This window comes from Arvicola amphibius, chromosome 7 (assembly GCF_903992535.2).
Source record: "Arvicola amphibius chromosome 7, mArvAmp1.2, whole genome shotgun sequence".
Classification (NCBI taxonomy): domain Eukaryota; kingdom Metazoa; phylum Chordata; class Mammalia; order Rodentia; family Cricetidae; genus Arvicola; species Arvicola amphibius.
Genome location: NC_052053.1, coordinates 95,153,910 through 95,173,971, shown reverse-complemented (window position 1 = coordinate 95,173,971; position 20,062 = coordinate 95,153,910). Strand labels below are relative to the sequence as shown.

The 20,062-nt window shown below is 54.7% G+C and overlaps 1 protein-coding gene across 2 annotated transcripts in view; it reads left to right on the top strand.

The window, feature by feature from the left end:
* The window catches only part of Papln (papilin, proteoglycan like sulfated glycoprotein), a 28,147-nt gene extending 9,618 nt beyond the window's left edge, over window positions 1-18,529 (top strand). The window contains exons 7-27 of one of the 2 annotated variants that reach the window (XM_038336007.1): window positions 392-472; window positions 557-729; window positions 824-947; window positions 1,263-1,389; window positions 1,743-1,808; window positions 2,261-2,468; window positions 3,163-3,345; window positions 3,509-3,650; window positions 5,673-5,753; window positions 5,887-6,148; window positions 7,071-7,191; window positions 7,452-7,593; window positions 8,638-9,103; window positions 9,722-9,859; window positions 10,077-10,201; window positions 10,431-10,578; window positions 11,067-11,204; window positions 12,500-12,627; window positions 12,723-12,831; window positions 15,095-15,261; window positions 18,354-18,529. In XM_038336007.1, the coding sequence (XP_038191935.1) occupies window positions 392-472; window positions 557-729; window positions 824-947; window positions 1,263-1,389; window positions 1,743-1,808; window positions 2,261-2,468; window positions 3,163-3,345; window positions 3,509-3,650; window positions 5,673-5,753; window positions 5,887-6,148; window positions 7,071-7,191; window positions 7,452-7,593; window positions 8,638-9,103; window positions 9,722-9,859; window positions 10,077-10,201; window positions 10,431-10,578; window positions 11,067-11,204; window positions 12,500-12,627; window positions 12,723-12,831; window positions 15,095-15,261; window positions 18,354-18,529 (3,305 nt within the window). The remainder of the gene's footprint in view (window positions 1-391; window positions 473-556; window positions 730-823; window positions 948-1,262; window positions 1,390-1,742; window positions 1,809-2,260; window positions 2,469-3,162; window positions 3,346-3,508; window positions 3,651-5,672; window positions 5,754-5,886; window positions 6,149-7,070; window positions 7,192-7,451; window positions 7,594-8,637; window positions 9,104-9,721; window positions 9,860-10,076; window positions 10,202-10,430; window positions 10,579-11,066; window positions 11,205-12,499; window positions 12,628-12,722; window positions 12,832-15,094; window positions 15,262-18,353) is intronic. The other variant, XM_038336009.1, reaches the window with a different exon arrangement.
* The last annotated feature ends 1,533 nt before the right edge of the window (window positions 18,530-20,062 follow it).

Here is a 20,062-nt window from a genome sequence, read left to right as displayed (position 1 = left end):
CTGCCTTGGCTCGCCTGTCACCTTCTCTGACCAAGGCTTGAGGCCAAGCGATCTCATGGCACTCAGCGGGTCTGACTCAGGTCATGTGACTGCAAGGCAGCTGCTGTGCCCCTCACTTTGGCTGTACCTCTCCTGGGCTGGGACTCCCGCCCACCCGTGCAGTCTGATCTCACACTGCTGATACTGGATGCCCACGCTCAGCCCTCCCCTCCTTATCCTTGCCACCATGCTGCCTCTGTTTCTCCCTAAGATGTCAGGTGTCTAGAGTCTGTGCCCACCCCCACCCTGCCATGACCCGTGTAAAGCTAGTTCCTCTGCCAAAAGTGCTTTCCCCAAGAAGTCCCACCAGGAACAAACGAGCACCCCTCAACCTGACGCTTGTCCCAATCAGGCTACAACCAAATCTTCATCATTCCTGCTGGGGCCACCAGTATTCGCATCGAGGAAGCCGCGGCTAGCAGAAATTTCCTGGGTGAGAGATGGTTTAGAACTGGGCAGGCTGGGGCTCAGAGGTGACTGGCTGTCCCACGTCCCCTGACAAGCGGGGTCTCCACAGCCGTGAAGAGCGTCCATGGAGAGTACTACCTCAACGGGCACTGGACCATTGATGCAGCTCAGGCTCTGCCAGTGGCCAGCACAGTCCTAGAGTACGAAAGGGGCGTGGAGGGGGACCTGGCCCCTGAGCGGCTCCAGGCACGGGGCCCCACCTCAGAGCCCCTGATTATCGAGGTGAGTGAGGCGCAGAGGGAGGTGACCCTGCACAGGGGGGCTGCCCTGGCTTCCACGGGCCAGGCGGGGGGACTTGAGGGAAGACTCTCTGCAGCTCCTCAGCCAGGAACCCAACCCCGGCGTGCACTATGAGTACTACCTGCCTTTGAATGAGCTCGGCCAAGGCTTCAGCTGGAGCCACGGCTCCTGGGGCGATTGCAGCGCTGAATGCGGAGGAGGTAAACAGGAGGGTCTGGGGGAGGGGGCAGTTAGGTTAGCCGTCCCCATGAAGGGCTGCAGCCTTTGCCAGGATAAGGGAGACATCCTAGGAGGAACTGCTCACTGCAGCTCCTGACCAAGGTCTCTCACTCACCCCTTAAGGCTCTCTGAGCCTCTCTGTACTCCTCTGTAAGTTGGTTATGATGGCGGTACCTGCCGCAGAAGGACGCGTGGGACTTATCGGGGCTAGCTATGGGTCTAGTCCCGGAGGGTGCCTGACTGGAGAGCTCATCTGGAGAGTACTGGTCTACCTGTGTGACTCGGGGCCCCGACAGGTCACCAGTCTCGCCTGGTGTTCTGTACCATTGACAACGAGGCCTACCCGGACCACATGTGCCAACACCAGCCTCGGCCAGCCCACCGACGTTCCTGTAATCCTCATCCTTGCCCAAAGACCAAGCGGTGAGGCCTTGCCAGCCCCTTCCACCTATGGTGGAGCCCAAGAACTTGGGTGGGAGGGAGGGGCGCTCCTAAACTGTTTTAGGTATAGGGTGGAAGAGGGGGCAGGGGGCGCTCTTCACAACAGGCAACAGCTGTCCCTGAGGGGCCAGAGCATGAGGCCCAATAGCGTTCTCTCCATTCCTGGGTCTCCTCACAGAATCAGAATGCCTAGGCTGGGAGCAGCAGGACTGGGGACAGTGCCAGAGGGTCCCTGTCTGAGGCAACAGGGGGCTCAAACAGATGACTAGGGGTGAGATAGAAATTTGGCCAAAGGGCCAGTAGACTTTGGCAAACGCCTTTGTTCGTGCACGAAGGATCTCTTTCCTGCACCGGCCGGGAGCATGGCGCCATTCTGGGGCCCAGCATGTGTGTAGGAACAGGTAATCCGTGGGTCAGGGGGTTCCTGGAGGGCTGGTGTTGGTACCCTCACTCTCCTGGCCTGGTGAGATGGTGATGGGCTTGGCTTTGCATGGTGTGTTTGGGGCTTCCCTTTCCTTTGGCCCTTGTACCCCCAGCCAGGCAGGGCTTCTCCACATAGAAGGAGCAGAGCCGTCTGGAGATGCCCCCCCCCCGCACAGGACGGCAAGGGATGGAGTCTGAGCGGGATGCCAGGACCCAGTGAGGAGGAGAAAAGGAAGAGTTGGGGCACAGATATGAAAGCCGAGGGGCAGCAGCCAGGCTGTCATACACACCCTTTAGGGGATGCCTAGGAGGGCCTGGCTGGTGGTTTCTCCACAGAGTTCTTGGGAGGAGTGCGGTGGGCCCCCAGTGCACTGCGCGCTGGGGAGCTGCGCCCCCTGCAGCAGTCTTACCTGTTTCTATTTTCTGTCAGCTGGAAGGTAGGACCGTGGACACCCTGCTCAGTCTCCTGTGGGGGTGGATTCCAGTCTCGCCCTGTCTACTGCATCTCCTCAGATGGGGCTGGAGGCCAGGAAGCTGCCGAGGAGATCCAGTGTGCTGGTCTACCTGGGAAGCCCCCTGCCACACAGGCTTGTAACCTGCAGCGCTGTGCAGCCTGGAGCGTGGAGCCCTGGGGAGAGGTGAGGCCTTGCCGAGGACTAGGAGCTGTGTCTTGGGCCTGGGTTGCAGCAGGCCTGGGCTGAAAGGCTTGTCGTCCATGTGGGAGGAAGCTTACTTAGGTCCTCAGAGGCGAAGGGACCTCGCTTGGTCATCTTGGAAGATGTAGCCAAAGCTGGGATGAGACCCAACTTGGAGACTCTGGTCCAGGGTTCTCCCGTCTTTAGCATCCCAGGGCTGGGTGGGAAAGGGTTTGTCTTGACTGGAAGACAGAGCTGGATGTGTTTGCGGGTGAGGGAAGCGTTGTCCCCTGCACCCAAATACAGGGCATGGAGGCTGGGAGACAGCTCAGCTGTTAAGAACACTTTCTGCTCTTCTAGAAGGACCTGACTTTGATTCCTGGCACCTTGTGTCCGGCTTTTCACAACTGCTTCTAACTCCAGCTCTAGGGGATCCGACTCCCTCTCTGGCCTCACAGGCACCCCCCACACAAGTGGCACACACACAGGGAGACACACGTATATATACATAAATAAAAATAAAATGTTACTTCTAGCCTGTGTGACTTCAGAGCAGTGACTCAGCCTCTCTGGGCTTTTGTGGGAGAGAAAGGCAGCAGAGCACCATCTGCCTTCTAAGCCAGGCTGGTAGGGCTCCAGCTGTCCACCTGGCATGGCTTCCCCGGGGGACCTTCCTGCTGATAGCCTGTCCCTACAGTGTTCCGTTACCTGTGGAACTGGCATCAGGAAGAGGAGTGTCACCTGCCGGGACGCCGAGGAGTCTCTGCTCCACGCCTCAGCATGCTCCTTGAAGGACCAGCCAGCCCCCACTGAGCCCTGTGTGCAAGAGGCCTGTCCTGTACTCCGTGGCCAGGCCTGGCATGTGGGCGTGTGGAGTCTAGTAAGTGTGTGCCTCTCCTGATGTCTGCTGTCCAGCCCTGATTCCTGGGGCCCTGGAAGATTCCACACAGATGCCTGTGCAGAGCACTGCCCCCCGCTTCTTCAAGGGTGTCCCTGGCTTCAGGGTCCCCCTCTCTCTCTCTGCTCTCACTCTGGGCCCTCAGTGCTCGAAAAGCTGTGGTTTGGGAACTCGGAGGCGACGTGTCACCTGTGCCATTGGGCCGCCCGGTCACTGTAGGGACCTGCAGTCGTCCAAGCCCGTGGAGGTGGAGCCCTGCAACAGACAGCCTTGCCATCTTCCTCAGGGTGAGGACAAGGCAGGGAGGGTGCATCCCCTTCCCCGCTGGCTGCCTGTTTAGTGCACACCTCCTCTCTGGGGCTTTTCCCTGGCTGTTTTCCCATGTCTCTGGCCACTTCTGCTTTTGCAGGTGCCAAATCCATCTTCAGAACCCCATGAGCCTCGAAATTTACCCCGCGTGTTGTTACATGTGCCACCTCTGCATTAGCTTTATTGTCCTGCACGGCCCAGTATGGCTTCTCGTACTTGCTAGCTCTTAGCTTCCCACGGGTCTTCTCTATACTCTGCCCTGGTGGACAGAGTACCATACCTGTACCCCATTACCTAGTTCCTATACTCAACTATTTGCTGCATGGCTGAATGAAAAGAGAAGGTATGCCCTCCCCTCCACCCCTACACTCCCTTTCCTCTGGGGAAGACAGCTTCTCGGGCGTGGAGACCGAGACGGGAGGGCTTGGTGTGTACCTGTGAGAGAGTGGGGGGGGGGTCATGGCTGAGGTAGGGAGGGAGGGGGGCAGCCTCTACTGAGAAAAGTAGGTTTGTCTCTGAAGTGCTGATTTATGGGGACTCTTGAGATATGGGCACCTCCAGGTAGGGACAACAGGACTCCAGTGTAGCTGTGTGGCAGGGTCTCAGGGGCAGGCTTGGCTCAGTGCCAGCGTGGTGACTCCAGTGTGACCCTGGGCAAGTGTAGCCCCCTTCTCCTGGACAAGGGCAGCAAGGGTGACTGTCCAGTCTGTGGCTGTCATGGGGCACTGTGTCTGAGGCATGATTCTGAAGGTAGGGAGAGGCAAATTTGGCCCACACTTGGGAGAGAGGGGCAGTGTGAAGTACAGAAGAGATTCGAGAACCCCAGGAGGCAGAAGGCGGGAATCCATGAGTTAGAAAGGGCAGTGTATGATGCCCTGAGCACTGGAAAAAAGGGACAGAGTGATGTTTTATTATTATCGTTATTGGTTATTGAGACAGGGTGTAATGTAGCCTAGGCTGGCCTCATTGTGTAGCGAAGGATGACTTTGAACTCCTGACCAGTCTAGTCTGTCTCCATCTCCCAAGTGTTGGGGTACAGGTGTGTACCACCACACTACACCTAGAAATAGCTTTTAAATTTTTATTTTATGCATCTGGTAATGTTGCTTCCATTTTCAGCCATGCACCTTGTGCACACATGAAACCCACAGAGGCCAGCAGGCATTGGATTCCCTGGAACTGGAGTTACCTATGATTATGAGCCACCATTTGGGTGCTGGGACTTGGACCCGCATCCTCTGGAAGAGCAGCTAATGCTCTTAGCTGCTCAGCGATCTTTTTAGCCTCCCCACAATTATATCCTAATTATCTTTTTCTAAGGCTGACTCTCACTATGTAGTCTTGTTGGCCTGGAACTCCCAGAGAGCACTTTTTGTGGGTACTGGGACTCCGCCCTCACCCCTGCATCGCAGGCACTCTCTCCACTAACCTGCCACTCCCCGCAGTGTTCTTAGTCATCTGTGTTAGTTATCCCAGCAAACTGCTTATTGTGGAAGAGCAGGAAAGCCCCACTCAGATCAAGGAGCGCTGTTTTGGGGGTACCCTGCCGTTTCCTTTCCTCTTCATAAAAACCCCAATTTCTTTGTCATTTTATGATTAGAAAAGACTATTAACTACTAAAAATCACAAAAATCCATTTTTTTCTTGGGGGGCACTGGGGCTCAAACCCTGGCCCTGGCTCATGCTGGGCAAGTGTCCTACCTGTCCACCTGTTGTAGCCCCAAGTCATCCAGTCTAACAGGACAGCAAAGCTGGACAAAATAAAAAAAAATTCAGACATGTAGAAAAGCTGAAAGAAGTCTTTGAGCCAGGCATGTGCTACCTACCTGGAATTCCTGCACCTGAGAGGCTGAGGCAGGGGGATTTTTGTGACTTCCAGGCCGATACAGTCACAAAGTCTCTGCTGGGTGTTGTTTTCAGGGTTTGGGATGTTCACTTTTATATCTGGTGTTGCTTTTCTCTGGTTCTGCTCTTCACACCCATTACTTGGTCCCCTACAGAGGTCCCTAGCATACAGGACTCACGGACTCGTCCCACAGACCCCAGGATGCCTTTAGGCCCTCAAGTGTCCCCAGTCTCAGGTGGGAAGCTGGGTCCTGCCCCCGGGTGGCCTGGCGGTGGTCTAGAGGGAGTGGAGACCTCGAAAGGTGGACTTGGGATGAGGGCAGGAGCAACGTGGGTGCCCCACAGTGGTCTTTTCTGCCTCCTGATTAGATGCAAGAGACCAGCAATGGACTGCCCAAGAGCGACCCAGGGCCCAGAGTAACCCCAGTGAAGGCCCAGACCCCCACCAGTCAGCTGCAGGCCGGGTCCCCACTCTGCAGTACCCTCCACACCGCTCACCCCTGAGGCCGAGCTCAGGTCCCCGTGACTGCAGACACAGCCCCCATGGATGCTGTCCTGATGGCCACACACCATCTCTTGGGCCACAGTGGCAAGGCTGTCCCCTGGCTGGGGCCTTGTGTCTTCAGAGCAGGTGGGTTGGGGCAGCTATTCTTCCTCAGCAGGCGAGAGAAGCAGGGGGGACAGGACAACGCTAGGGCAGGGCCAGCGTCCCCACTCAGGGCAGGTTTGCCCAGCCTGAAATTCCTGAGGTACCCTGACTGTGCCATTTTGGGTAGACGTGTGGATTCTCTCTTCCTCTTGATGGGCTTCTAATGCAGCCAGCTTGTGGAGAAATAGCCTGAGGCCTGGAGCAGACATGGAAGGTGAGTCCAGCTCTCAGGTCCATGCCAGGCTCAGGAGCTCAGAATGAAGCAGGCCACATCTCATGTCTTCTACCAACACACTCCTTCAGTCCTGTAGGGAGGGGCTGAGTCACCCCATCCTGCCAAATGCCGGCTCCATTCTTCCCAGACCTCCCTCGTGCAGGCCCCCCTCAGGGACTGCGCTGCTACAGGTCTGGGATTTGAGGCAGGCGACTTCCAGCTGTTTGCTGGGTGACTTGAGGGCAGTGACTTCGTGGCTCTTGGCTTCCTCTTCTGCGAGTCAGGAGCAATGGCTACTGATGAAGGAGGTCGTGAGGAAGACTTCTCTCCCTTCCTCTTGCTTCAGAAACTAATTGACGGAAGATCATTTTTTTTTAAATCTTTTCGGGAACTTCTGGGAACCCGGTATTTGTACATGCTTAGATGCATTCCGCTTTCTGGTTTTGGGATAGGCGCACCATGTACCCTGGCAGCTGTTGGGTGGCAGTGGGACTGAGCAGAGCTCGGGGCACAAAGAACGCTATTGCTCTGCACAGGAACAGGGACAGGCTCTCAGACAGGTCTTCACCCAGACAGCTTCCTAAATAAGCGGCCTCAGAGTCCCTTCCGCCCTGGGAGTTTAGGCCCCAGGATCTGTAGGAGAGCAAGGGCTGGGCTGGGCAGTGAGTGTGGCTGTGTACTCCTCTCTAGGTATGGATGCTGCCCTGATGGGGTGTCTGCAGCTGAGGGACCCCAGCAGGCTGGCTGCACCAGGTCTCACGGCAGTGACAATACTGGGAACAGGCCAGGATCCAGGGCAGTGGCTTCCAAGGTAAGTGGTTCCCGGGGCAGGAACACAGCTCAGGGCTACTGGGATCTTTGCAGCTTCAGCCTTGGGAAAGGGAGAACCCTATAGAGCTGGTAACCTAGCCATCCTTTCAAAGAGCGGGGCTTCAGGGGTGGCCTCTCATCTCCCCTGGGTGGGGCTCTCTACCTCTGACTCTTTCCTGCCATACTTCCTCTGGACAGCCCAAGCTTCCCACTGAAAACAAGATTTATTCCTAATTTCCCAACCTCTGGCTTCCTTTTCAGGTCCCTAAGATCCACCACCAACCCCAGGCCCATGAGGGTGAACCCAGTGATTGTCGTGGCTCCCAGTTTGGCTGTTGCTATGACAACGTGGCTTCTGCAGCTGGTCCCCTGGGGGAAGGCTGTGTGGGCCAACCCAACTACGGTGAGAGGGTCCCCCCTTCTCATCCTTACTGATGGGTGTCTCACTGAGTCCTCATCCCCCACCCACAGCCAAAGACCTCACTGACTCATAGTTCCCCAATACCCGAGCATGCCCTAGATAACCAGGGCAGAGGATTTTGGTGGGTTGTTCCTCTATCTACGACGTTTGTACTTGGCTGGGGAGGGTTACAAGTGGAGCTTCCAGGGCTGGGGATGCAGCCCAGTTGGTGAAGTGTTTGCCTAGCATGCACGAAGCCCTGGGTACAGTCTCCAGTGACGCATAAGCCAGAGATGGTGGCCGAGGTCTGTAGTCCCAGTACTTGAGAGGTAGAGGCAGGGCGGTCAGAAGTTCAAGGTCATTCCTGGCTCCATACCATGTTCAAGGTTAGCCTGAGATAAATAAGATTCTGTACTGCAGGGCTTGCCTGAGATGGGGCGTGTGTTGCCAGGAGTAGAAGCTGAGTTGTAGAGAGAAGGTGGGGGCTGGAGTAGGGTGATTGATGGGTGGAGCTTCCAGGGTCTGTTATGGGAATACACATCTAACAGTCTAACAGGCTGGAGGCCCAGGGCTCAGCAGAAGGGTGGGTATCAGGACAGGCAGCCACAGCCACTTGGAACAAGGAGAGTCGGAACAGGCTATCCACGCCGGCCAGCAGGGCCGTGAGGGCAAGCAGGCTAGAGCTATGGTCCCGGGGATGAGGACGAGGGCGGATCTCCTGCTGGGCTCGCTCACAGTCCCTCAGGGGAGGTCACAGTGAAGTCCAACTCTAGCTGGCCTGTGTGTGCACACCCAGAGGTCCAGGCTGGAAGGGAGGTGAGGGAGCTTGTTCAAGGTCGTTTCTTCCTGGGGACTCTAGTTGGGTATGGGTGAAGGTGTAACCCAGCCGAAGCAAGTTTAGCACAGATCCTAGGCTTCTTGGGGCGGCCAGAGGTCCCAGCAGGAGTGAAACTGTGAGCCGTGAACCAGAACAGCTATAAAGTCTGAGAGGAGAGGGCGGTGTGACCACTGGCCACCTGGGTGACATGTACCATCCGCAATCCACAGCCTACCCAGTGAGGTGTCTGCTGCCCAGTGCTCCTGGATCATGCGGAGACTGGGCTGCCCGCTGGTACTTTGTGCCATCAGTGGGCCGGTGTAACCGCTTTTGGTATGGCGGCTGCCACGGCAATGCCAATAACTTTGCATCGGAGCAGGAGTGCATGAATAGCTGCCGGGAGCACCCTGGGCCCCGCCATCCCGAGGCAGGTGCCTCTGGGCATCGTGTCCACATGAACGGTGGCCAGCGTGGTCCTGGAGGCCAGCAGGAACCTGACTGGCACAGGACAAGGGCCACAGTCCCGAGACTGCCCTCACCTTCTGGAAGCCCTTGGCGGAGAGAAGAGGAGCCTGGGGAGGTGCACTACCCCCCAGCCTATGGAAACCGCCCCGGAGATCAGGACCTCCGGCCCAGAGTCCCTGGACTGGGTAGAGATGCTGGACCACCAGTGCCACCCACACGTAGCTCCTACAGGTGAGGCCTGCTTCCCAGGTAAGGGCAATGGCTACCTAGGCAGGGGTTGAGCCCTAGACAGACAGCCCAGCCAGGTGGGTTTTGTTACCATCACACTACAGACAGGGATGCCGAGGTTCTGGAGACGTAGGCTTAGCTGAGGTATCCGCTCGCAGGTTCTCTCTATGCTTTAGCTACTGTACCCTGAGGTCTCTGTCTAGGTAGAAAAGCTGGCTAGAGCCTCAATTTCTTGACCTGTGAAATGGCGGTAATGTTTCATTCCTGGAATATATCATAACTTTTGATATGGGCTCTGTTATTTATCACCCTTGTTCCATCATATTAACACAGGGTTTGGGGAAATAGACTTAAGAAACCAAAGCACGTGCTGCCAGGCCCGAGCCTCTTGGTTGGCTCCCCACATGAACTGACATGCGTGGCCCTCCTCAGCCTCCCCCTACCCCCTTGGGCTGCCTGCCTTGTTCTGCTGCACAGCTGCCCGAGGGGCAGTGCCTGGGGGTGTGGCGGGGTTGGGAAGACGGAGTTGCCCATGGGACTCTAGCCCTGCAAATGCCTACAGAAGACCCTTCCCTGGTGATCTGCTCCCAGGAGGCAGATCCAAACCTCTCACCTCTCCAGGATCAGCTTGGCAGGCTCGGAGCCCTCCCTGGTCCAGGCATCTGTCGGGCAGGCGGTACAGCTCTTTTGCCCTGGCAACACCTCCCCGGAGTTCCAAACAAGGTGGCAGAAAGATGGCCAGGCCCTCTTCTCTGATAGGTGGGTGTAAAACCACAGTCCTCTCTCTGTGGGAGAAGGCGGGGAGCAGCAGCTACCTTCCATCTGTGTGTGCAGGGTCCTCTCTTGGGGAGACCCCTCTGGCATTCCCTGGGAGGCTTGGGGCTCCGAGGGCTGTTTGGTCATCTTTGGTATTATGGGTGGCAGAGGACTCAGAGCCACCAGGGGCCCAAAGATGTGCCTCTTCTCCCTCCATCAGGTTCCAGCTACAGTCAGATGGCTCCCTCATCATCAGCCCCTTGAGGCCAGAGGATGCTGGCACCTATAGCTGTGGCAGCCACAGACCAGGCCATGACCCCCAGAAAATCCAGCTTCGAGTAACAGGTCTCTGTCCTATCCCCCCTCCACCTCCCAGAGTCTCACAAATCAGAGTGGGATTGAGGGAGGGAGGCCTGATCCACCTGAGAAAGGCCTGGGTTCTTCCTTGGTCGCACCCTCCTGGGGCAGGGACAACACCCTCTTGTCCCCACTGGGCTTTGCTGGTCTCAGGCCCCTCTTTCATTCCCACCTCTCCAAAGCTCATACTTGCTTCTTTTGGCCTCATGTATGACAGGGGGTGACATGCCAGTGTTGTCCGAGGCCCAGCGAAGGCAGTTCCCTCAGACCAGGCACCCAGACCCTGGCCATGGTCCTCGGGACTCTGGAGCAGAAGCTGGTGGCCCAGGGGTTATCTCTTCTCCACACCTCAGACCTGCTAGCAGGTAACAGCACACCATGTCCTAATGCTCTCTGAATAGGTCACAACACGTTCAGAGCCTTCAGGGTCCATGGTCTCTATAGGCGATAAGGGAAAGTGTCTGCTGGGGTTGGGTTTTCACCAGCCAGTGCCTGGGGCTTGGAGAGGTGGCAATTGGAAAAGCCTGGTGCCTTGAGCTGGCCTGGAGGGGGTGGTTCCATCTCTGGGGATTTGGGGGTAGAGGGAGCATCCCCGGCAGGGCCTGATGGCAGATATGCAGGACAGGAGAAGGTGGGCAGAGGGACACTGGGTGCGTTTAGTCAGCCATGGTAGCTGCCAGCAGAGCCTTTACTCTCCAGTCCTTAATAACAATGTTGGTGTCCTAAAAAGGATTAAGGGATAATTTTAGGGATCCAACCCTGACCAGAAAGGGAGAAAGGGGCTCATGCAGAGGATTCTTTTGGGGAGAAGTAGCAGCCAGGGCCCCTAAGCTGAGTACAATTTATTTTCTAGGCTGCGTCTGGATCGGACTCAGCCTGGGGTGGTGGATGCCAGTCCTGGCCAGAGGATCCGGCTGACCTGCCGTGCTGAAGGCTTCCCGGCCCCCACCATCGAGTGGCAAAGAGATGGGCAGCTGGTCTCTTCTCCCAGGTTCACTCAGCCCCTCCCCTGCCCACCTGTCCTGTCTCCAGCCACACATCCTATGGAGGCCAGAGCAGGACAGGACTCCAGACTCTGGAGAAAGGGGGGTTTTGAAGCACAAGGCCTCTAGGCATTTCCAAAGTACGGCAGACAGAAATGAGAGGCCCGCCAAGGAGGGAGGTGGATTCTGAATGCCCCTCGATGGTCCCCATTGCTGGCATTTACTGACTTCGCACTGAGGCCCATTCACTGTTGTGTGAGCTGCAGGGGCCACACTGAAGTGTGTTCTTCTTGCCAGCAGCTCACACACAGGAGCTCAACACCACACAGCTCACCATAGGGTCAGGGTTCGAGTCCACTTTGTGTATGGCAAAAACTAGAAATCTAAGCCTTTAACTCCAGCACCCTGGAGGGGGAGGTAGGTGGACTTCTGTGAGTTATGGCCGGTCTGGTCTACATATCGAATTCTAGGACAGCCAGGGCCACACATTGAGACTCCGTCTCAAAATACAAACTAGAAATCTAGTCTGAAATTATATTGCAAGTCCATGTGTGCTTCTGGAACCGTCCACCTTGTTTCTTTGAGACGGGGTCTCTCATTGGCCTGGAGCTTGACAAGTAGACTGGGCTGGTTGGCCAGCAAGCCCAGGAGTCCCCTCTGTTTTTCCCCCACCATGCCTGCCTGCCTTCCCCGGCCCCAAATGTGGATTCTGGGGGTTGAATTCAGTCCTCATGCCTCAAGGCAGGCCCTTTACAAACTACGACCTCCCTAGCCCCCTTCTTGTTTGTTTTTGTTTTTTGTTTGTTTTTGTTTTTGGAGACAGTTTCTCTGTAGCTTTGGAGCCTCTCCTGGAACTAGCTCTTGTAGACCAGGCTGGCCTCGAACTCAGAGATCCGTCTGCCTCTGCCTCCCGAGTGCTGGGATTAAAGGCGTGCGCCACTACCGCCCGGCTTCCCCTTCTTGTTTTTAACATCGGGCATCACACGGTAGCTCAGGCGGCCTGATAGTCTCTATGTATACCAGGTTGGCATCAAACTCATGGCAATCCTGCTGGCTTCCAGCTGACTGCTGGGATTACAGGCATGAGCCACCATGCCTGGCCTCAAATACTTTTTAAATCAGAAAACATGAAAGCCTTTGTTAGACTGAGTTTAAAAGCCAAGTCTTGTCAAGTGAGAGAGTCGGCAGCGGGGCTGTGTGAGGGGCTGAGGCCAGCTGCTCTTTGGCCGACATTTTTGAACAGCAGGGGCCCTGCTCAGCCCCTTACGCGGGTCAAAGCTAACTGGCTCTGTTTGGTTCCCAGGCACCAGCAGCAGCCTGACGGCTCTCTGGTCATCAGCCAGGTGACTGTGGATGATGGTGGCTTCTACACTTGTGTTGCCTTTAATGGGCAGGACCGTGACCAGCGCTGGGTTCAGCTTCGAGTTCTGGGTAAAAAAATGGTGCCGAGTGGGGGGCCAATGGGCGGTCCAGTGGAGTGGGGGAGGGGTCTGTGTCAGCCACTGACGATGTTGTCTTGTGTGTAGGGGAGCTGACCATCACAGGCCTGCCTCCTTCGGTGACAGTGCCAGAGGGCGACACAGCCAGGCTTCTGTGTGTGGTGGCTGGAGAGAGTGTGAACATTAGGTGGTCCAGGTAAAGTGGCGTTTTAGCCCGTACATGTTCCCACTGTCTCGTTCTGTCAGAAATGCCACTGTCACCATATGCCATCATACTCTGAGGCCGAAGCACCCTCATCCCACATCATGAAGCCCTAGAGGCTTCTACTAGCTGGGTGACACAATTTCCTTTTTAGCGGGGAGGGGTTTGAGACAGGGTTTCTCTCTGTAGCCCTGGCTGTCCTGGAACTTGCTCTGTAGACTAGGCTGGCTTTGAACTCGCAGAGATCTGCCTGCTTCTGCCTCTTGAGTGCTGGGATTAAAGGGGTGTGCACCACCACTGCCTGACTAATTTCTAATTTTCTTTTGGTATTTCCAAGACAGGGTCTCGCTATGTAGCTCTGACAGGCCTGGAACTCACTGTATGGACCAGGCTGGCTTCAAACTCAAGAGATCCACCTGCCTCTGCCTCCAGAGGGCTGGGATTAAGGGTATATGCCACCATACCCAGCACTACAGTTTCTTAATCTTAGCATCATTGAAATATTGGGCCAGTCAAGCTTGCTGTTTTAGACCTGTTCATGGTAGATATTTAGCAGCATCGAGAGCATCCACCTGCTAGGGCCAGTCGCATCCTCTCTGCCCAGGTTAGAAAGTGAACGGTATTTCTAGACATGGCTCTGTCTCCTCCATGTTGAGAACCACAGGGATGCATGCAGCTTTGGAGATTTTTAGTCTTTTTTTCCAAATTTACTTATGAGTGTTTTGCTTTCATGTATGTTTATATAAAACATGTTTTCCTGGTACTGTGGAGGTCAGAAGAGGTTGGTTGATCTCCTGGAACTGGAGCTACGGATAGTTGTGAGTCACCATGTGGCTTCTGGAAACTGAACCATGGTCCTCTGCAAGAGCACGTTCTTAGCTGCTGAGCCATCTCTCCAGCCGCAACTTCAGAGCCTGATTCCAGATCAGCTAGTGTATTTAAGTTCAGCAACTATCTTTTGTCTCTATTTCTTTAGAACATGTCAGAACCTATGTTAGTGTCTGGAGATTTGGGGGTCAGTGGAGATTTGGGGGCCTCAGGGCACTATGTGCTGAGAGGTGGCCTTGGCCCAGGTTTTCCCCCAAGTGCTGGTTATACACAGAAGAAAGTGAGGCTTTGGATCTGAGAGAGTCAAGGACAAGGCCAGGGAGGGTAAGGAGAGGGAAGGATGCTCTTGGGAGAAGCAACAAGAGGTCAAACGCAAGTATTTCCTGAGGGGGTGCCCTGCTGGCGAGTGATGGTGACCATGGAGTCAGCTGCCACTTAGGTGGCTTTGATGCCAGGGGCTTCTGTGTTCATAGTGTCCTCATAGTGTCCTCTTTCATAGCATGGCTGTACATCTTGCTGTCTGCCCGATAACCTACATCCAGCCCCTGCTCCAGAGAGGCCACCCACTCACCTCCCCACCCCTACTGGCCACTCTTCTCAACACTCCCTTCCCATGGCTTCCCTGCTGTCCTCGGAGCTCTTACCTGGGACGCCTTTAGAGATGTGCTCTTCCAGGAGAGAGGTCCTTCTGTGCTGGTACACTCTGGGTCTGGGCTTTCTGGCTTCAGCTCTCACAGGCATCCCAGATCCAAACGTCTCACTGGTCATTCTTTCCGTTTGGGAAGGCACCAATGAGCTAGACCTGGTCACCTAGCTGCCCTCACGGGGTGGCCCTAGAGCCACCATCTCTGCCTCCCACATCTGCCTTCAACTGTGTCTACTTCGGTGCTCCGTTATCTTCTCCATACCCCTGCTCTCTCTTCCAGGCCCTCCCCCCAGACTGTCCCTGCTCCCCTCAAGGCGTTCTAGCCACTCCCAGAGCCTGCTTAAACCCTTGCTGGGAGCCACAGCAGGTTCTGTCTGGCTCCCCCTGCCTCCTCTTGATCTGGCTGTGGCTTGTCTTCAAGGTCCCAAATCCCTAGTTTCTTTCCCCTTCTGTTGGCCAGCTGTGCGGCCGCCTCCCCTCCTCAGCTCAGCTGACCCGTTTCTTGTGAAAGGCTCCCTGAAGGTTACATGTACCTTTCCTCCTGACACAGGGCCTGGCATCTGTCAGTGACAAGCTGGAGTGGGTTCCTTTGTGGATCCAAGGCAATCTGTAACTCAGTGCTCAGCTGTGTCACTTGGATTTGGTAATGTCCTCCTACTCACTTCCCTGAGGAGAGAGAAGGCTCGCTCTGGAATAGCCTTGGCTAATATCTTATCTCCCAGGCCTCCCAGGGCACGTCTCCGGAAGCCCTGGATGGCTCTCCCAATGTCCTCTTCCCTCCAGGAATGGACTCCCAGTGCAGGCAGACGGCCACCGTGTGCACCAGTCTCCAGATGGTACACTGCTGATCCACAACCTGCGGCCCAGGGACGAGGGCTCCTACACATGCAGTGCCTACCGTGGGAACCAGGCTGTGAGCCACAGCACCCAAGTGAAGGTGGCCCTGCCAGGTAAGAGGGGCTTGTCCCTGGGTTTTGCTGTCCTGAAGGCCAGCTGGGCACTGCAGGACACAGGCTTAGCGATCTCATTCTCACCTGCGCTCACTTTCTAGCTTCTGGTATTGTAACTGGGGGCAGGCATTCGGTGTCACCGCAGAGCCCCACTTTGCTTGGGACTACTTCACTACCTAAGGCTGAGGTGTAGAGGTGGGGAAGGGTTCAGGCTGGCACTGCAAGTTCCTCAGAACCCTGCCAGCCTAATGCTTTAAGACAGACAGACCCCTAAAATCTGTCCATTCTAATCAAGGGTGGCAGACGGTACTGTGGGGCTGGGCTCAGTGCAGTTTTTGCCTAACATGCAAGGCCTTCGACTCCATCCCTAGCAATAAATACATACGTAAATAAAAGGCCTTATTCTTAAAAGGCACAGATGATTCTTTGACCAATGTCTGGTTACAGTCTCCTTACCAAATCATGTATAGTCGGAATTTTTATATAAAAAAGGATGGGAAAGTATCTCTTTGATCATCTAGGCATGTAACAGAGGGCAGGGTCACCCTCATCCTTTTATCCATGAGACAGGTACCCAGAGAGTTACAGGGACGTTCTCGTCATCCACACAGCAGATGTGTGGACAGCTGGGAACCAAACCCAGGCTTTTTTTGACTCCTGGTTTTCTTTCCTTTTGTAGCCCAGGCTGGCCTTGAATTTTCTATGTAGCCAAGGCTACTTTACTCTCCCGGGTGCATCTTAGAACTGGCATCTTAAAGCTAAAGCTCCCACTCACGGGAGCTGTGTTGGAATGACAGGGCGGGAGCGGGGACCACTCGCTCTGCTCTCCGTAGGTCTTAGTGTTTCAGGGAAGGTCAGAGCAGCAGGTCAGAACCTCTCATCAGGCAGCCAGCTCTCGCAGACCTGAGGCAGATCCTGGGGAATGGTGCCTGGCACGGAGGTACCGGGGCACTGACTGCCTAGTCTCCGTGAACAGTCACGACAAGCCGAGTTCCAGTGCCAATATGGGAGGGCTGGGGTCAGTGCTGGCTGTCATTCTGGCTGTGAGGCTGAGCGTGGGAACTGGCCAGAGCTGAAGGTGTGTGTTGAAATGTTGCTTTGCAAGACTGACTCTCACTCTGGGGCCCCAGGACCCAGCCCAGTGCTCTGCAACCCAGGGAACTCAGATAGCTGGTGGCTCGGTGTACCTGTGTGAACAGCAGCACCCTGGTGAGAACATACTCCACCTCTGCTGTTCCTAGAAAATCCATCTCATCTCTACACTAGCCAGACGGACAAGACCAAGAATGCAGACTCCTATGGTCTGGTGGGCAATCGTTATGAGGACTGAGGAATCCTAGCACGTGGCTTACATAGCAGGATTACTAGTTTGAGTGCAGCGTGAGCACCATCCCTGTGTTAAAACAAAAGCCACACAAAACCCACCTCAAAAACAAACAATCCAAGGGGATCTGGACATTCACATTTGTGACCAACTGCAGATGTGTCTACCGTGAGGGAGGCCAGATGACAATGGAAGTTTGACAGTGGAGGCTAGTGGGGTTTTGGTGACGTGAAGCCACCATGCTGAACTTCCTGACCCGACTCATGGCCACAGCAAGCCTCCTTTCTCTTGTCCTCTGCTGGATGTTGCAGCCTTTACTTATTTTAGAAGCATCTCTCCAGAATTCCATCTGTTCCCCTCTTCCATTGACCAGCCTGCAGATAGATGCTCTCGTTAGTTGGTTTTCTGATAGTCACACAGTGACTGTCTCATGCTGCCCAAGTCATGGCTTTGGCGGCATTGGAGTCAGTGTTAGCATGGGGTGGGCTTAGGCTTCTAGCACATTAGAGTAAAATCCGAACTGTTTTGCGTATGAGGGCTTAGTGAAGAGCAGGAAACACTGTGGGACTGGAAGGCAGTCTGGCACCTGTTCTACCCCTGCTTCATTTTTTTGAGGAAGACACTGCTGTGGGGTCAAGACAGCAGTAAGCACTCAAATTTCTGCCATGGTTATTGCATGTCCTGGGTGCTGTCGTGAGTGGCTTCTCTGTTATAGACAAGCACTCTACACTCTACTACCAAACTACACTGCTATGCCTCTTTTGGGTATTTTTAGTTTGAGATAGGGTCTCCCTGAGTTGCCTCGGCTGGCCTTGAAGCCGTGGTCTGCCTCAACCTCCCAAGTAGAGACTGCAGGCCTGTGCCACCAGGACCAGCTGTTTTAAGTCCTTAGAACACCCTTCTGAGGCAGACACTATTTCCTCTCCATTTCAGAGAAGGAAGCAGAGGCCCCTAGAGCTCAAGAAATTTGCCCAAGGGAACTGGGTAGGGAAGGGACCGTCTACTGTGATAGGTTAGACCTGCAACGGCAGATAGTTGGAATGAAAGTTCCTGATTTTGAAAAATAAGCGTGTACACGTGGGTTAGCTACCATGCTCCAGTTATGTTGGTAAGAATGCCAAACCCTTCTAAGGCCACTCAGCTGGTCTGGTCTTTCATGGGGTCTTCTGAAGGAGCAGGGAAATGAAGAGACTCAGCCCTGTATGGCTGGCTGTGGGGACATTGGGGACAGCGCAGCACAGATCCTGCAGAGAGGGTAACTAGGACGCAGCAGTAGAATAGATCTGAGTGACAAACTCCTAGGAAAGGTGAGGTAGCACGGGTTACGCTATCGGCCACGGCTAACAGGGCTTTGAAGATTCATCACGTTCTCTGGTGGAAAGCAGGAAAGATGGGGCTAGGAGACGGGTGAGCTGGGGAGGCTGGAGGACTCAGCAGCACCAGGGACAATGGCAGCTCTCGCTGACTTCCAGCTTTCCTAGGACTGACCCTACCTATCCTTCCTTCCTTCCAATCCGGGCCAACAGAGCTGTCCTGTGGCTCTTTGGCTCTGGACAGTGAGGGCAGATCCATCTGATGATCCAGTCAGGGGGAGTCTGGGAAAGGCTGTGCACTGGGCTGAGACTGCAGATAGGCAACACAGGAGGACCACTAGTGAGGCCAGCAAGGAGCGGAAGCCATAATCCCTTCTTGCTGATCAAGTATGTGTGGACCAGGTGAGAAGCTGTGGCAGGGGAGCTGCCTCAGCTCTTTCTCTCTTGTTCCACAGCACCAGTCGCTCAGTCCAGGGACCTGGGCAGGGAGTGCATCGACCAGCCGGAGCTGGCCAACTGTGCCTTGATCCTGCAGGCCCAGCTCTGTGGCAATGAATATTACTCCAGCTTCTGCTGTGCCAGCTGTTCTCGCTTCCAGCCAAATGCTCAGCCTGACTGGCAGCAGGGATGAAGGCTAGCTGTGGCTCCAGTTCCGGATAGTTTGCTGGGGAGAAGGGATGGTAAGACATGGCTTGCAAAGGAGTCACCCCTCAGATACTGGCCCTCTCAGGAAGCCAGGGTTAAGCCCCAGCAGCTGTCAGTGTCAGCCTCCCCTGTAGTGCTCAGCAGGGTCTGTGTGCTATGACGTCAGGCTGCTGAGAAGAGGACTACACTTATACAGAATTGCTCCTTTTCACCTTCTCTTTATAGTTCCTGCTGCATTGAGGATCCTTTATCTGAAATGCTTGGGACCAAAGTGTTGTAAACTTTTAAATATTTGCAGACTTTACTAGTTGAGCATCCCTAATCTAAAAATCTGAAATGCTTGGAAGCCGGAAACACCCATATGCCATGTCAGCCTGCGGAAACGTCTAGAAGTATGTTTGATTTTGAGTGAGGGATGCTCAATTTGTACAGAGGATCCACTCACCACACTACAGAGCAAGCTGGGTAGGGAGGCATGTGACAGTAGCAGTAGTGGCAACTGCTCAGAGTATTCTATGCTAGAACCCAAAGTCAGATGGTGAGCTGTCTTCCAGGCCTCTCCATCCTCCTGGGTAGTGGCACAGCTGGCGTCAATCTATAGCTGTATGGAGTTCATAGTGAGTTTGGGAAAGTTCTCAGCAAGGTGGAATACAATCATACGGCCTCACTTTAGGGATGTGGGGTGAAAAAGCCAGATGGACTGTAATCTGAGTGTGAAGATATTGGGAAAGAACTAGGCTGCAGAGATGTGCCCTGAGGAGCACACAGTTCACTGGCCGTGCTTCCCTCAGTGGGAATCTGTGGAGCAGCCTATGTGTGGCTAGAGGAAAGTGAGACCTATGCTGAAAGCAGCGGTGTTAAAACATCCACTGCCAGGCCTGATGACCCGAGTGTGACCTGGAACCCACACCGGGAATGGTGGTGCATACCTAGAATCCCAATGCCTGGGAGGCTGAAGCAGGAATGCCCCAGTGTGAGCCAGCCTGGGCCACAGAGTGAAACCCTGTCTCTAAATAGCCCCAAACCCACAAAACCCAGCATTAACAGGTTTGAGGGTGCCAGTCACGACTGGGGAAGTGGTTTTTAGTCTGAGATGCAGGAAGGGATCCTTCATCTTTTAGAACCTCTGATTTCTTAGTAACACTCAAGGAAGAGGCATGCACTTAGTGAGCTTCCAAGGCTTTCCCACTTTAACTCCTAGACTCTCCTAGAAGACTATCTAGTATCAAAGCTCTGACATTGGCTGGAAAACAAGGCTGCATGTAGAAGCTGTGTCTCAGGTCATCTTGCTCAGAAAGGAGAGAGCTGAGAAACGGTTGGGTGTCAGCTGTTTGCAGGTACAAGCAGGAAGCTGAGCGGCAACAGTAAATGCTCTAGACCAGGGTGCTTACCCTGCTAACCAGAGTGTAACAAACTGCAGAAACACATTCCTCAAGATCTGAAGCACAGCTTGGGACCCTCCCATTGGAATTTTGATTTAATTGGGCTGGTGAATAGTCTGGTATTATAGGTATTTGTG